The following is a 14214-nucleotide window of genomic DNA, read 5'->3' on the forward strand; positions in this document are numbered from 1 at the left end:
AGTCAACGATTGAAGTAAGCATGTGAAGTAACAAGTAAGTATATGTACAGAATAGATCTACCATAAAAATGCATGTTTGTACAGATTTACAGATTCTTGTTTTTATTAAATCTGCCAAACTGAACGCAGGTTGGTCTCAAGTAGCTGGGGAGGCTCATTCAAGAACTTGGTGAGCCGGCTGTATAGCGGCAATCAGAACGGCTGTATAGCGCCAATCAGTAGCTGGTAAATCTAGATGAGTATATAACTTAATACCTCAATTAATATCTACCAAACTACCCTTCAATGATTGTTTTGACCGTGAAACTTCAATTTTTGCAACTAAGTTCGATTCTTTAGGGTGCTACGATTTTACTCGTGATTGTCCCATACGGACATTCATCATTTTCCCAGCAATGAAGGCAATGACCTTAAGTTTTATTCCCTTGTCAACTATCCACGAGTATGTTTATTTTTTTTTATATTGAAAAACCAGTGATTTATAAATTTAAATAATTTATCATTCAGTTTATCTTAAATATATACTAATATATACTAAACTACTTGTTAAAAAATAATGTTCATGTATTATGCAACTATAAAAAGAACGAATAACTGAGTTTCTGATTATTCTTTTAAATGAATATAAATAATTTCAGAACGAGGCCTATTATATTTAAAATTAGAATAAAATAAATAGGAGTAAACAATTTGATAAACGACGACTATAGTTATTATAATTTGCGCATACGTTAATGAGAAAGAAGACAACTCCGTGGGAAATAAAGGTTTTTATGTCACAAAAGACATGGGAATAAATCATAGTTCTCACATATACTAATTCTTTCAAACATAAAAAAACATATTATTTATCAAAAAGTTTAGGATTTAGTGGGCGTACGTACTCCGTACTACTTTGAGGGTGAAACACGGTGAGGCAGCCGATAATGTCAGCGGAAGAGATAAGGGGGAGAGCGGGGGAGGGATTGCATTAGGGGAAAAGGAGGATCATATTTTGGGAGGGGTTTCTAAGCCTTTGAAGGTTTCTTTCAGGGACAAAGTTATGGGTTCCAAGATTGCTAAAGCTTTTTCACCTCGTTGGAACTTTATCGGGAGATAACATTGCGATAGTTTTTGGGAAGCAAGGAGATCTCTTGCCACCGAGTGTCACGTTTACCCAAGAAGCTAAGAATTGCTTGGCAGAACCTTATAAGGATGCTATAGTGATTAAGGTCATAGGTAAACATTATAGCTACACTGCATTGTCTCATAAACTCCGAACGGTATGGAGGATTAAGGGAGGTTTTGATTTATTGGACGTGGGATTTGACTACTTTCTTATAAAGTTTGATGTGGCTGAGGAGCGAGAAAAGATTCTCTTAGGAGGTCCATGGATGATCGAGGAAAATTATGTGGCTGTGAAGCCTTGGGATCAAGAGTTTAGATCAGGTGAAAACTGTTTTGGAGCAACTTTAGTGTGGATTAGAATTTCCGGATTACCAATTTGGTGCTACCAAGAAGATGCAATGTTCCGTGTTGCGGCTGCAGTTGACATTCCCGTTAAGGTTGATTTGGCAACAAAATTAGCTGAAAGAGGACGATATGCTCGAGCCTGTGTTCAGATAGATTTAGGATTGCCAGTGACTAAGAAGATTCTTGTTGAAGGTGTTGAATATGAGGTTGAATATGAAAGTCTTCACCTTAGTTGTGGCTCCTGTCTCAAGTTTGGTCATGATACGAAGGTGTGCAAGACTGACAGCAATGCGGAAGGAGGAACTAATGCCAAGGTGGTCAGCAATGTAGCAAAGCAGTCAGAAAGCTCAAATTCAAAAAATTCAGTGCATGTGAAAAAGGAAAGTTTTCATTTTGGCAAGAATCTTGGAGATGAGACTGTAAATGTTACTGTCCCGAATTTGGTGGAGAGTGATTTGCATGCTGTTCATGTAGACCATGCACAACATGAGGATTTGGAAGGCTGGACTCAAGTGATTAGGAAAGGAAAGTATAAAATGGGTCAAAATCCTTCTCCTAGCACCCATTAGGTCCAACCAAAAGCAAAGAAGACTCCTAACAAGGCTACCAATACTTGGACAAGGCCTAATCACCAACGTACAACACATGCTACTGGATCCAAAGTAAAATTAAGCAGGGACATCAATATTGAAAAATCGGTTAGTGTGGCTTCTTCGGGGACCCGGCACAATGTTCATCATCAACAGCAAGGTGAGACAACAAATGACACTGTGCGAAAGCGTCCTCGCCCAAACTCTTTGCAGAATTCACCAGTAGATAAGGATGGAGCATCGACGGCGGGTATGGTGCAAGTTTCAACGGAGAAAATTGGGCTACAACTTGAGAGTCCATTAAAGGCAGGATCGTCGAAGACAGGGACATCACGTTGAGTCTCGAGTTTGTTATTGGAGCTCCCTTTTTGCTGTTTTTATGGATAGTTTCAATATCATAGCTTGGAATGTGAGGGGTGCGTCTAACAAGATGGCCCGTGTGCATTGCAAAAATTTGGTGAGAATATATAAACCATCTTTCTTCTTTCTCTTTGAGACTCATACCATATTTAATAATTTGAAGAATTTTTGGGATAAGTTGGATTTTCATTGTGTTGGTATTGAGGAAGCAGTAGGACACAGGGGTGGCATTTGGTTTCTATCTTCTATTGCTAATACTTCTTGTGTGGTTATTGATCAAATTGACCAATGTATCACAGTGAAAGTGAGTGTGGGTAACTTAATTTGGCTTTGTAGTGCAGTATATGGGAGTCCTCAATTCGAAAAAAGATGTATGCTTTGGGATCATTTGCGTTCTATTAATTCAAGCCATAATGGACCATGGATGGCTGTTGGTGATTTTAATGAGATTGTAGCACCAGATGAGAGTACATGTGCTTATTTTTCTTCTCATAGAGCTAGTCTATTAGCAACTACTCTAGATGACTGTGAGCTCTTTGATCTTAAAGTGACTGGTAGGAGATATACTTGGTATAGAGCAGTTCAGGCTGGCAGGAACTTGGCTAAAAGGTTGGATAGAGCTCTAGTTAATGAGGCGTGGATGACAATGTTTCCTGAGGGTTATTCTGAAATTCTTAGCAGGCTTCATTCTGATCATTGTCCTATTTTAGTTCGTTGTCATGGTAGCCCCAGAGTGAAAGGTTCTCGTCCTTTTAGGTTCCAAGCTGCGTGGGCAACACATCCTTCTTATAAACATGTTATTAGTAAGGCTTGGAATCAAGAGTTTGGAGGCGTTACTGAAAGGCTTAAGATGGTTCAACAGGCTTCTTTGGACTTCAACTCAAACATTTTTGGAAATATTTTTGTGCGAAAAAATAAGCTGGAATATCAGATTGATCAGATTCAACGGCGTTTGGATGTTACCGATGTGTTATCTCTGAGAATTAAAGAAGCTGAACTGAGGGAAGATTATAATAGGCTTTTATTGCAAGAGGAACTTTTTTGGTAGCAGAAATCTAGAGAGCAGTGGGTCAAGTATGGGGATAGAAATACTAAATTCTTTCATCTTGAGACTTTAGTGCGTAAAAACCATAATAGAGTACATAGATTATATGTTAGAGATGGGTCTTGGTCTACTGATCCAGATATTCTCCAGGAAGAAGCCCTCTCTTTTTACAAGAGTTTCTTTGGTACAACAGTAGAGGTTGAGGTTGATTGTTTCGGGGATGTTCCGATGCCCACTCTAAGCACTGAGGCTTGTGCTAGGTTAATTGACCCTGTCTTTTTAGCGGAAGTCAAGTTAGCAGTATTCAGTATGAGCCCTTTTAAGGCTCCTGGTCCAGATGGCTTTCAAGCTTATTTTTTTAAAGAATATTGGGAGATAGTAGGCACTGAGATTTGGAATATTGTCCGGAGCGCTTTTTTGGGAGAGTTCTTAAATCATAGCATCATGGAAACTCTGATTGTGCTTATTCCTAAAATTGATAACCCTACCTTTATGAAGGATTTCAGGCCTATTAGCTTGTGTAATGTTGTTTATAAAATTATCACCAAAGTATTGACTAACCAACTTCGGCCTTTTCTTCCAGATATTGTCAGTCCTTTACAAGGAGGTTTTATTCTGGGTCGTGGTGCTCTTGATAATAATATTGTGACCAAAGAAATTCTGAATTTCATGAAGCACACAAAATCCAAGAAAGGTACTCTTGCTTTTAAAATTGATCTTGAAAAAGCTTATGATAGGGTGGATTGGAGGTTTTTGAAGAGTACTCTCATTACTTTTGGTTTTCCTATCATCATTGTTAATTTGATTATGAATTGTGTCCGTGCATCATCTCTTTCTATTATGTGGAATGGGAATAGATTGGATAGTTTTACTCCTAGAAGGGGGCTTAGACAGGGCGATCCAATGTCTCCTTACTTATTTGTGCTTTGTATGGAAAGACTTGCTTGCTATATATCTCATAAGGTGGTTGAGGGTGTGTGGAAACCAGTTTCTGTCACTAGGGATGGCCCAAAAGTTTCTCATTTGATGTTTGCAGATGATCTCTTACTCTTTTGTCAGGCTACAAAGAGTCAGGTTCAAATGGTCATGCATTCTCTTAACATTTTTTGCAAGGCATCTGGCATGAAAGTGAATCTTGAAAAGTCTAAAGCTTTTTGTTCTAAAAATGTGACTGCTCGTAAAAGAGATATTTTTACTAGTGTTTCTTCAATACGTTTTGCTTTGGACTTAGGAAGATATCTTGGAGTTAACCTTAATCATTCCCGTATCAGTAGGGCTTCTTTTCATTCGGTGATTGAAAAGGTGAGGGGATGATTAGCTAATTGGAAAGGAAGGCTTCCAAATAAAGCAGGGAGACTTTGCCTGATCAATTCTGTTGCAGCATCCATTCCTATCTATCATATGCAGGTATCTTTTTTTCCAAATTGGGTTTGCGATAAATTGTCTTCTATGATGAGACAGTTCCTTTGGAAGGATCAAGTTGATGGTAGAGGTCTTTCTCTTATTAATAGGAGGACCGTGATCACTCCAAAGAAATTTGGTGGCCTGGGTGTTAGAGATCCTGCGTGTGTTAATATATCTTTACTTGGTAAATTGGTGTGGCAACTTTTTCATTGTCAGGACAAGCCTTGGGTTGCTCTATTGAGGGTAAAGTATCTGAGGAACGAGGGAGTTTTAGATGGCCATGTCCCTTGCAATGCTTCTCATGTTTGGAAGAGTATCTCAAAAGCTTTTAGTGCTCTTAAGGATTCCTTCTCTTGGTGCGTTGGGTCACTTGATCAATCCTTTTGGTTTGGCAATTGGAGTATTGAGGGCCCAATTGCTCAAGATGTCCCTTTTGTACATATATCTGACTTTGATTTAACTATTAGAGACGTTTGAAAAGATGGTCAATGGAATCTCTATGATATTTTCTCTATCATTCCAGAAGATGTCAAACAGCGTTTGAATGCTTATAATCCGGATTTGAATGCTGGAGAGAGTTCGGGTTGGTCGTGGGGTGTGACATCTTCTAGACTCTACTCAGCTAGGAGTGGGTACAGTTGGCTAGCCAAAAGAAAGTTTGACTGGAATGAGCATGATAATTGGTTGTGGGTATGGCGACTGCATATTCCTAAGAAGTACAAGTTCTTGATTTAGCTCAGTCTTCATAATGCTATTCATACGGTAGAGTTTCGTTTGGGTCGTGGTTTAGCTTTATCTAGCACGTGTCATCAATGTCAGAATGGTTCTGAATCCATTCTTCATTGTCTTCGGGAGTGCCCTAGTGCCAAGGAGGTCTGGAACCTTTTAGGCCTGTATTCAGATAACTCGAATTTACATGATTGGCTCTACAGAGGTGCAAATAGTGGAGATGTTTTTCTTTTCTTTTCGACCATCTGGTGGATTTGGAAAAGCAGGAATCAAGACTTATTTAGTATAGATGATTCATGGAGTGCTAGTAAAGTGGTGAGTTTGATTCGTAGTTCAGTAAGGGAGTTTCACACTATTTTTGCTATGCATCAATCTTTGTCTCCTCCTTCACTTTGTTTGCATTGGGTTCCACCTCTAGTTCATTCTGTTAAATTGAATTGTGATGCTAGTTGGTTTGCTCCTTTTGGCTATGCTGGTTTTGGTTGTATCATTCGCAATCCTGATGGATGTTGGTTGAAAGGTTGCACTGGGAAAGTCGAAGTGTGCAGTGTTCTTTTTGATGAATTGTATGCAATATGGAGAGGTTTACTTCTTGCTTGGGAGAGTTGATTTCGTGAGGTTATTTGTGAAACAAACTGTTTAGAAGCTCTTTTCTTGGCAAACCAAAGAATGCTTGGTAAGGATATTTCGGAATGGAATTTGGCAAAGCATATTCAGAAGGTTATGAATTGGAATTGGAGAGTCTTTATTCTTTTAATTCAGAGGACTGCAAATAGTGTTGCAGATTGTATGGCTAAAGCAGCTGCTTCTGGCGCGGACATTCATTCGAATTGGAGCCAACCATGGAGTGAGCTTCAACATCTAATAGATTTAGATATGACCCTAGCCAATTAATTTGGTTTTGTCTCTTTTTTTTCTTTCCTTTCTATTTAGTCACAAAAAAAAAACTATAGTTCTCATAACCGAATTGGTTATCAAACCGATCAGACAATTGGGTCACTGAGTGGTTGATTCAACCGGTAGGTCACTGGTTGAACCGGTTGACTTGGTCCTAAATGAATAAAATTAAAAAATAATTAAACATTTAAAATTAAAATTTAAAATACATATTTTCACTAACATTTTAAGAATTTCAAGTTATTTGAAAATAACATAGAACAAGAACAATAAATACTTTATTTTCTTTTTTATATTGAAGTAACTATTAATTGTAATTTTCAATAATTTATTAATTAATTTTTATTTATTATAATATTATATACTGCAAGTATTAATTAAAAAATAATAATAGATATTACGTAATTATGAAAAAAATAAGTGAATTTATAATTATTATTAAATAAAAGAATTATTAATTTAAGAATGAATGAATTTATAACTAACATTAAAATAAATAAAATGAAAGATAAATTATTTGGTTGAAACTCATGAAAGATATATAAATATATTTAATTTTGCATATATAATAGTAAACACAACAGCAGCTTAGTGGCCGTGTAAGGTTTGTCCATTAACGAGGGAGAGGCTTCTAATCTTTCCTAAGGAATTTTGATTATATCTTCAATAACAAGCGGTTCGGTCGGATCGGTGTTTACTGGATTTGACCGGTTTTTAACGGTTTATTCTGGATTTGACCGGTTCGTATCGGTTTTATTCTTTACGCGGTCCAAAAGTCGGATTGGACCGGCAAATATAATTAATTTAAGAATGAGTGAGTTTATAACTAAAATTAAAATAAATACATTAAAGGTAAATTTTTTGATGAAACTCGTGAAAGATATCTATATATATTTAATTTTGCATATATAACAGTAAACACAATAGTAGCCTAGTGGCTATGCAAGTTTTGTCCAGTTATGAGGGAGAGGCTTCGAATCCTTCCTCAAGGAATTTTGATTAAATTTGTCAATACCAAACGGTTCGATCGGATCGGTCTTTACTGGATTTGACCGGTTATCAACGATTCTTTACGGAATTCACCGGCTCATACCGGGTTTATTCCTTACGCGTTCCAATTATCGGACCGGACCGGTTTAGAATTCGGTTCACCGGGTTTTCGTCGAATCGGCCAGTGCGGTCCGGTTAGTTCCCATTCTGAACCTTATGGGATCCCAAAACCGGACCAATCCAGTTTTAGTTTTACTTCACCTGTTTCTCTCTCTAACCAGTTTTAGTACTACTAACTATGCTAAGACATCAACAAAGTTATTGATAAGGGTGCCGGCTGTAAGGAAACCATATTTATTCGAACCGGACGGGACTAGCCACTTCAGGCAAAAAACCCGTGAATAGGGCCCTTTTTCGGTCGGACGCGATTTTTAACTGAAGACCGGTCTGACTGGACCACTTGAAATTAAATCTCGACAAAATGTGTCACGTGGAGTGCCACCCGCTGTCTTCATGGAAAAAAAACATCTTTCGCAACCACTGAGCTAGCATGCACCTTGCTAACATATATACAAATATAAATACATTTTGGTAACTTTCATGAAATAGTTTATCTCTATATAACTTATTTTAATCCTACTCGTAAACTCAGTCATTCTTAAATTAATTATGGTTTTATTTGACAATAGGTATAAAGTCACTTATTTTCTCTTTTGATGATAATAAATTAATCATTAACATTATTTTCTTACTACATACTTATAATACGTAATAGTATACTGTATATAAACTAATTAATAAATTATTAAAATTTTAAACTAACAATTATTTTAATGTAAAAACTAAATAAAAATATTCATGACGGAATAAAATTCACAAAATACTGATTGTTCATGTTCTATATTAATTTAGAATAGCTAGAAATTCGAATAATATGAGTGAAAAAAGGTACTTTAAATTTTTAATTTTTGTCCTTTTTCAATTTATATAGTGCAGCGCTAATCGGTTCAACCAGTAATCCAACAGTTAAACCAATAACCCGGTAACCCCCTACTTTGATCGATTCAATTACCGGTTCGGATAACCAAGAAATAAACAATTACTCACCAGATACACATTAATTTTTTTCATGCGACACAGCAAGAATGCCATTCCTTTATATTAATAAAATTCAATACTAGGCTGAAAACATATAAGTTTAATCACAATACTGACATTAGACTAGAAAAATATTAACAAAATTCTAATAAACTTTCTGTCTCCATTAGTAAATAACAATGCCAATCCATAATATTAATAAACTTCAATTCTAGTATCAGAACAGATAACTTTAACCACATTACTAAGACTTGCATATAAAATGATTGATAAATCTTCAGTGCAGTTAATATTTCTATTTGTAACGGTACATAACTAAAAATATCTTAACTTCGAAAAATATTCATCTATGAATGTCATCCCATAGAATAACCGTTGGCAAACCGGTTCAGGCCCGGCTTATCGAATTAGACCGATCTTCGCGGGTCCTATCAGGTTCATGCTCATTACCATCCTTAAAGGGTCCAATGCACAACCCTACCCGGTTCATAGTCCGCTTCACCCGTTTTCCGGTCCTACGAACCAGTCCGCTCCGGTTACGACAAATACGGGTAACCATTCTCTTTTACCGCACACGCTCATTATTGACAACAACATGACTTTTAAATTTATATGCCTCCCCTTCTTCTCCGTATGCATTAAACTAATCTATATGCACTTAAACCTATCGTAACACGCACAATACTGTTTTGTTTTCATGTTCGTTATCTTCATGTCGGCCGTTACAGGTGTCCATGAAATAGCAACCCAAATGGTTGCCATTTGCTCAGGATGGTACAGGCTGGTTCAGTTTTTCATAGGTTCAAAATCGACGCAAATAGAATCCATAACACCGCTAGAACTAATATCCATCTTCTTCAACGAGCAATCCTCAGACCCCATAGTTATCATAAACGGCCAGGCAATCACCCCAGCCAGTCACTGTGTCATGGGTACAACTGGTGGGTGACAAATTCAGACGGTTGACCCGATCATAATTAATTAACTATATAAAATTTAACTTCCTATTTTAATTTATTCTCTAATTTATTAATTAATTAGTATCTATGACATTATTCAATTATATGTTAAAAAATATTAATTATAATAGATGTCATACACTTATTAATATAAAACAAATGTCATCGATTAATAAATATTTTTTGGCTTAAATAGTTTAATTTAAAGATATCTAACAACGTCTAGTTCACATTTTAGTTAATTCACATACCTCAAAAATAAATCATTCTTAAAAATGTAACCAGAAAAAAATTAATTTAAATTAATATCAAAACTATCAATTGAAATACACATAACTCACACCATTCAGGCACACTTTTAATTTCTCTGTTTTATCTCAATTGGATTATTTTTTATTCTACTTTATTTTTCTTTTAAAGTTGGTAACTTTATCAAAAGACTATCGGGGTTGCTTTGCAATGTCACTCTACGGACATTTACCCTTTTGAGCCATCTCCCTCCCGCGTTTATTTCACTCCATCTTTTTTTTTTTCGACCCCATTTATTTTCATTCCAAAAATTCATTTCACAACAGGGAGCAAAGATTAACAAGCAAGAGTATGAATGGGCCCATTTTTTCGGGATTTCAAGATCCAGCCCAAAGACCCATCACGTTTCCACGGCCTTTGTGGTGGTGCCGTTAAAGCTGCTGCAAGCCAGCCATCAGCTTGAAGAGCCCCCCTATTCGCCAGCCCTCTCAGCCCGCATCCCCATGCCTCCACACCATATCCACGTGTTGATTAGGAACTCAATCAAATGGAATAATGGAATTTTTGTACGCTCATCAATCTGTACACTATAATTTTCCATATGTACAATGTACATGTATATAAAAATAACAATATTGGATTTGAGAAAGTCTAAAAAACAACGCTTATTCTAAATAACCTAAACAATGAGTTAAAAAAGAATGATAAATTAATTTTTAAAACTTGGATTTTTAATTAATTAATTAGATATAATTTTTATTTTAAATTTAACTTTTAACAACCACAAACTCTTCCCCTCATACCGGCATCGCGTCCCACCCTTGCTCCCCTCAACCTTCTGCTGTCTCTCGCGTCGTCGTTCCCCATCACGTTCCTCCTTGCTATCGGTCTTCTTTTTCTCCTTCCGCGATGCACGCCCTCCATCCTCCATCTATCACATTGCACAGCCTCACAGAAGTTTTTTTTGTTGTATATGGATATTTTGTTTTTATTGTACATAGATGTTTTTTTAAGTTCGATGAATATTACCTTTTATTGTACATGAATGTTTTTTTTAATGCGGCGCTGAGGTCCGGTGTTACCAACAACATTGACGGCGTGACAGCCTGACAGGAGGAGAAGAAGGAATGAAGTGGTTGCGATAAAAAATGGGATAATAGAAAAGGTGAAAGGTGTAATTGGAGATAAGAATAGATAATTATATTGAGGTTTTTTTATATTTAATAGATCTAAAATTGCATCTTCTCGTTGTCTACTTAGTAATAATTAATTTAAAAATTTTAAAAATACAATTTATATATCAAAATTATTCGTTAAAATCAATCACCAATATATTTATATATAAATATATATGTAATTTAAATTTTTTTATCTATATTTATATTCTAATATGTATTTTATAGTAATAGTTGACTTTAATAATTAATTTTGATATATATATATATAACATAATCAAAAAATTTTAATTTTGAACATCCAGTTTTATATTAACAAAAAATAATTATCTTTTTACGTTAACCGATAAATAGAAACGATTGTGATTGTGTGTTTTACAACCGTAAGTACATAAAAAAATTAAACTCTCTAATTTGAATTGAGTTGAAAATTGATTAAGGGGACACGTGTCCCATTGAGATGAGGAAGTACGCGGAATCCACATATGGTTGTTCTTCTCCGATGTATGTTTGTGTTCTGCGCTGTCGCTTCTTGTTCCTTTCTGCAAAGCAAAAAAGCGTTCTTTTTGGTGAATCAGTGCCTCTTCCACTTCTCTTCCATCAATTTCCTTACGCTAACTTCTTCTTCTTCATTCCAACTTTTCAGCCTTTGGGTATCTCTCTCTTCACTTAATCATGTAACGGTTACTTATGCTTATTATCCTCAGATAATTATTATTTTTGTGTGTGTAAAGTTTTGTGTTTTCTGCATAATCACTGATTAACTCGTCTCTTTCTGTGTGTTTTTGTTTGTGATCTTGTTTTTTTTTTGAGTTTGAATTTACCTTAATCCTAAGCTTTCTCCCTTACTACATTTATCCAATCGGAAATGGAAAAGAAAAATGTGTGACTGGTTGTTGAATTTTTGGGTTCATATGACTCCCTTTTTATTCAGTCAATTAAATCCATCATTTTTTCTTCTTCTTGGGTTGGACTTGGATCCATAGTTTCTTACTCAGGTCACTGTCTATATTAAGTTTATGATGCAATCTAATTTATAACAAGTTTTTCTCTTACATCCCTGCTAGTTGGGTTTTTTAGTTAGAGTTCCTTACTTATGTGATGATTTATTTATTTTTGGTCAATTCACTCATTAGCCTTTCATTCATAAATGTATTCAATTTGATATACTGTTGTCCAATCAAATCCTTTCTTTCCGATGAGTTAAGTATTAGGGGTGAAAACTAGTTAATTTTTCTAATGTGGAAATCATTAAATGGAGGTTTAAGTAAAATATAATTATAGTAATAGTAAGATAGATACAAGTTAAATGCATAATTAAGTTGGTGCTTAATAACAACTTAGATATCATTGTTTTTTTGGCAGACCTCATTGTTCTGTAGTATTTCTGGAGTCTGTGCTGCAGACAAACTTTGATTCTACTTGCAACTTCCTAGGAACCGATACGAAAATGCAGTTATATCATCATCCATTTGATTTAGATAGTCTGAAGGTTAGACTTGCATTGGAAGAGAAAGGCGTCGATTATACGTCTCACCATGTCAATCCGATAACTGGCAAGAACTTGGATTCCTCATTCTTCAAGATGAATCCGAGTGGAAGACTACCTGTTTTCCAAAATGGATCTCACATCATATACAAGACTATAGATATAATACAGTATGTCCTCCTCATCAAGTCTTTCATTTTTCTGTTACTGTCATCTTTTTAAGTTTTATGCAGCATAAAAGGTTAGCTGAAAAAAGAAACAAAACTTATGTGTTGATTGCTTAAAATGTTGCTCTTTGCATATTGATAGTTTATACTCCTCAAATCAATAAATTTCCTTGAGCTTGAAGCAACATATGGTTTAATGCTTTTGTTACGAGCAAACATCTTATGCTCCCATTCGATTTTCAGGTACATAGAGAGAATTGCTGTGGTCTCGGCAGGGTCTGAGAATATCAGTACCAGTGGCAGGGAAGTGATTGAATGGATGCAGAAGATACAAGAGTGGGATCCTAAGTTCTTTTCACTTTCTCATATACCAGAAAAATACCGCATTTACGTCTCCAATTCATAAGGCGTGTTGTGATTGCCCGTATGTTCCGAATCCCTGAATTAGCAGGCGCTTACCATCGGAAGTTAAGGAAGCCTATCAAACTGAAGAAAAAATGAAAGACCAGATGTTGCAAGGAGGAGCGAGGAGCACTGGTTAGACTGCTGACGAAGTAGAGCGGCAGCTAGGCGAACACCTTACTTAGCTGGCAAGACTTCACATGGCGATGTGGTGCTTATCCCGGTGCTGGCTCGCTTAGTGCTCTTGGATTTAGAGAAGTGTACATACAATAGGCCAAACATCGCCGAATACTGGTTTTGTCAACAGAGGCCTAGTTATAAAAAGGTGATTGTAAGCATTTTTGTTGGTTGGAGAAAACACAAAACATTAATAAAAACATGGGCTTTGTTCATATTAGAGTTTGCTGAGAGATACTAGTGAAGTACACATATAAAGGAGTTAAAATAAGTGAACATAAGAAGGAGCTTTGGTTTGTGTGTATTGTTTTAGATAAGGAGGATTTATATTAGACATCTCTTTGTATTAATTTTGCAATTTTTTTTAAACATCTTATTTCTTTTCTTGAGAGGGAAGGGGGAATTCTTTTTTTCTTTCTCCCTTAAGTAATGTTGATGCTAGTACTGAAAACATAGATGGCTTGGTTTCTGGTTGGTTTGTTGCATGTTGGAGTGGCCATTCTCAAGAAATAAGCATCTAATGATTATGATAATATGTAAATGCAATTACAGGTTTTCCATATCCTGGAGAAATCACTCATGAAATGCATTTTCTTGCTTTGTTGTAATAACGTCATTGATGAATCAAGTTTTGAGTATGCAGTAATGTGATATAGTTGATAGTATACTGGGATTATGGTTATCTTTTCTCTAGAAAGAAAAGGTAGAAAAGAAAAAACTCATACTCATTTTTAAAATAAGCAAGGATAAATTACCAAAATACTATTCAAAAATTTATATTATTCACAAAAAATAATTTTAGAAACATACAAACAACAAATAAATTTTCAAAAGATTTGAGAGATATATCAGATGTTATTTCAAATTAATTTTAGAAATTAGATTTTGATATAAATTTTTACGACAATAATTAGAGAAATGAGACATTATTTTCATTTTTAGAATTGGACGATTTTATGCAAGTGAATATATTTGAGATTCTTCCCCTTTTTTTGAATGATGGAAAAATTTTTGCATGCACCTTCTAATGT

General features: G+C 35.4%; 2 protein-coding genes and 1 pseudogene across 2 annotated transcripts; all 3 read left to right on the forward strand.

Annotated features, from left to right (window-relative positions):
- LOC140183437 (uncharacterized) lies at window positions 1-4840 on the forward strand. Its single transcript, XM_072231858.1, has 2 exons — window positions 1-34; window positions 130-4840. Exon 2 carries the CDS (start codon window positions 1374-1376, stop codon window positions 2019-2021), a length of 648 nt encoding a protein of 215 aa, XP_072087959.1. The 5' UTR covers window positions 1-34; window positions 130-1373; the 3' UTR covers window positions 2022-4840.
- LOC140183436 (uncharacterized) lies at window positions 2473-9514 on the forward strand. Its single transcript, XM_072231857.1, has 6 exons — window positions 2473-3428; window positions 3540-4196; window positions 4305-4521; window positions 4909-5207; window positions 9001-9116; window positions 9294-9514. Exons 1-6 carry the CDS (start codon window positions 2473-2475, stop codon window positions 9512-9514), a joined length of 2466 nt encoding a protein of 821 aa, XP_072087958.1.
- A 1870-nt stretch (window positions 9515-11384) lies between these two features.
- On the forward strand, window positions 11385-13424 carry LOC114927236 (glutathione S-transferase TCHQD-like; annotated as a pseudogene).
- The last annotated feature ends 790 nt before the right edge of the window (window positions 13425-14214 follow it).

Source organism: Arachis hypogaea, unplaced genomic scaffold (assembly GCF_003086295.3).
Source record: "Arachis hypogaea cultivar Tifrunner unplaced genomic scaffold, arahy.Tifrunner.gnm2.J5K5 arahy.Tifrunner.gnm2.scaffold_68, whole genome shotgun sequence".
Classification (NCBI taxonomy): Eukaryota; Viridiplantae; Streptophyta; class Magnoliopsida; order Fabales; family Fabaceae; genus Arachis; species Arachis hypogaea.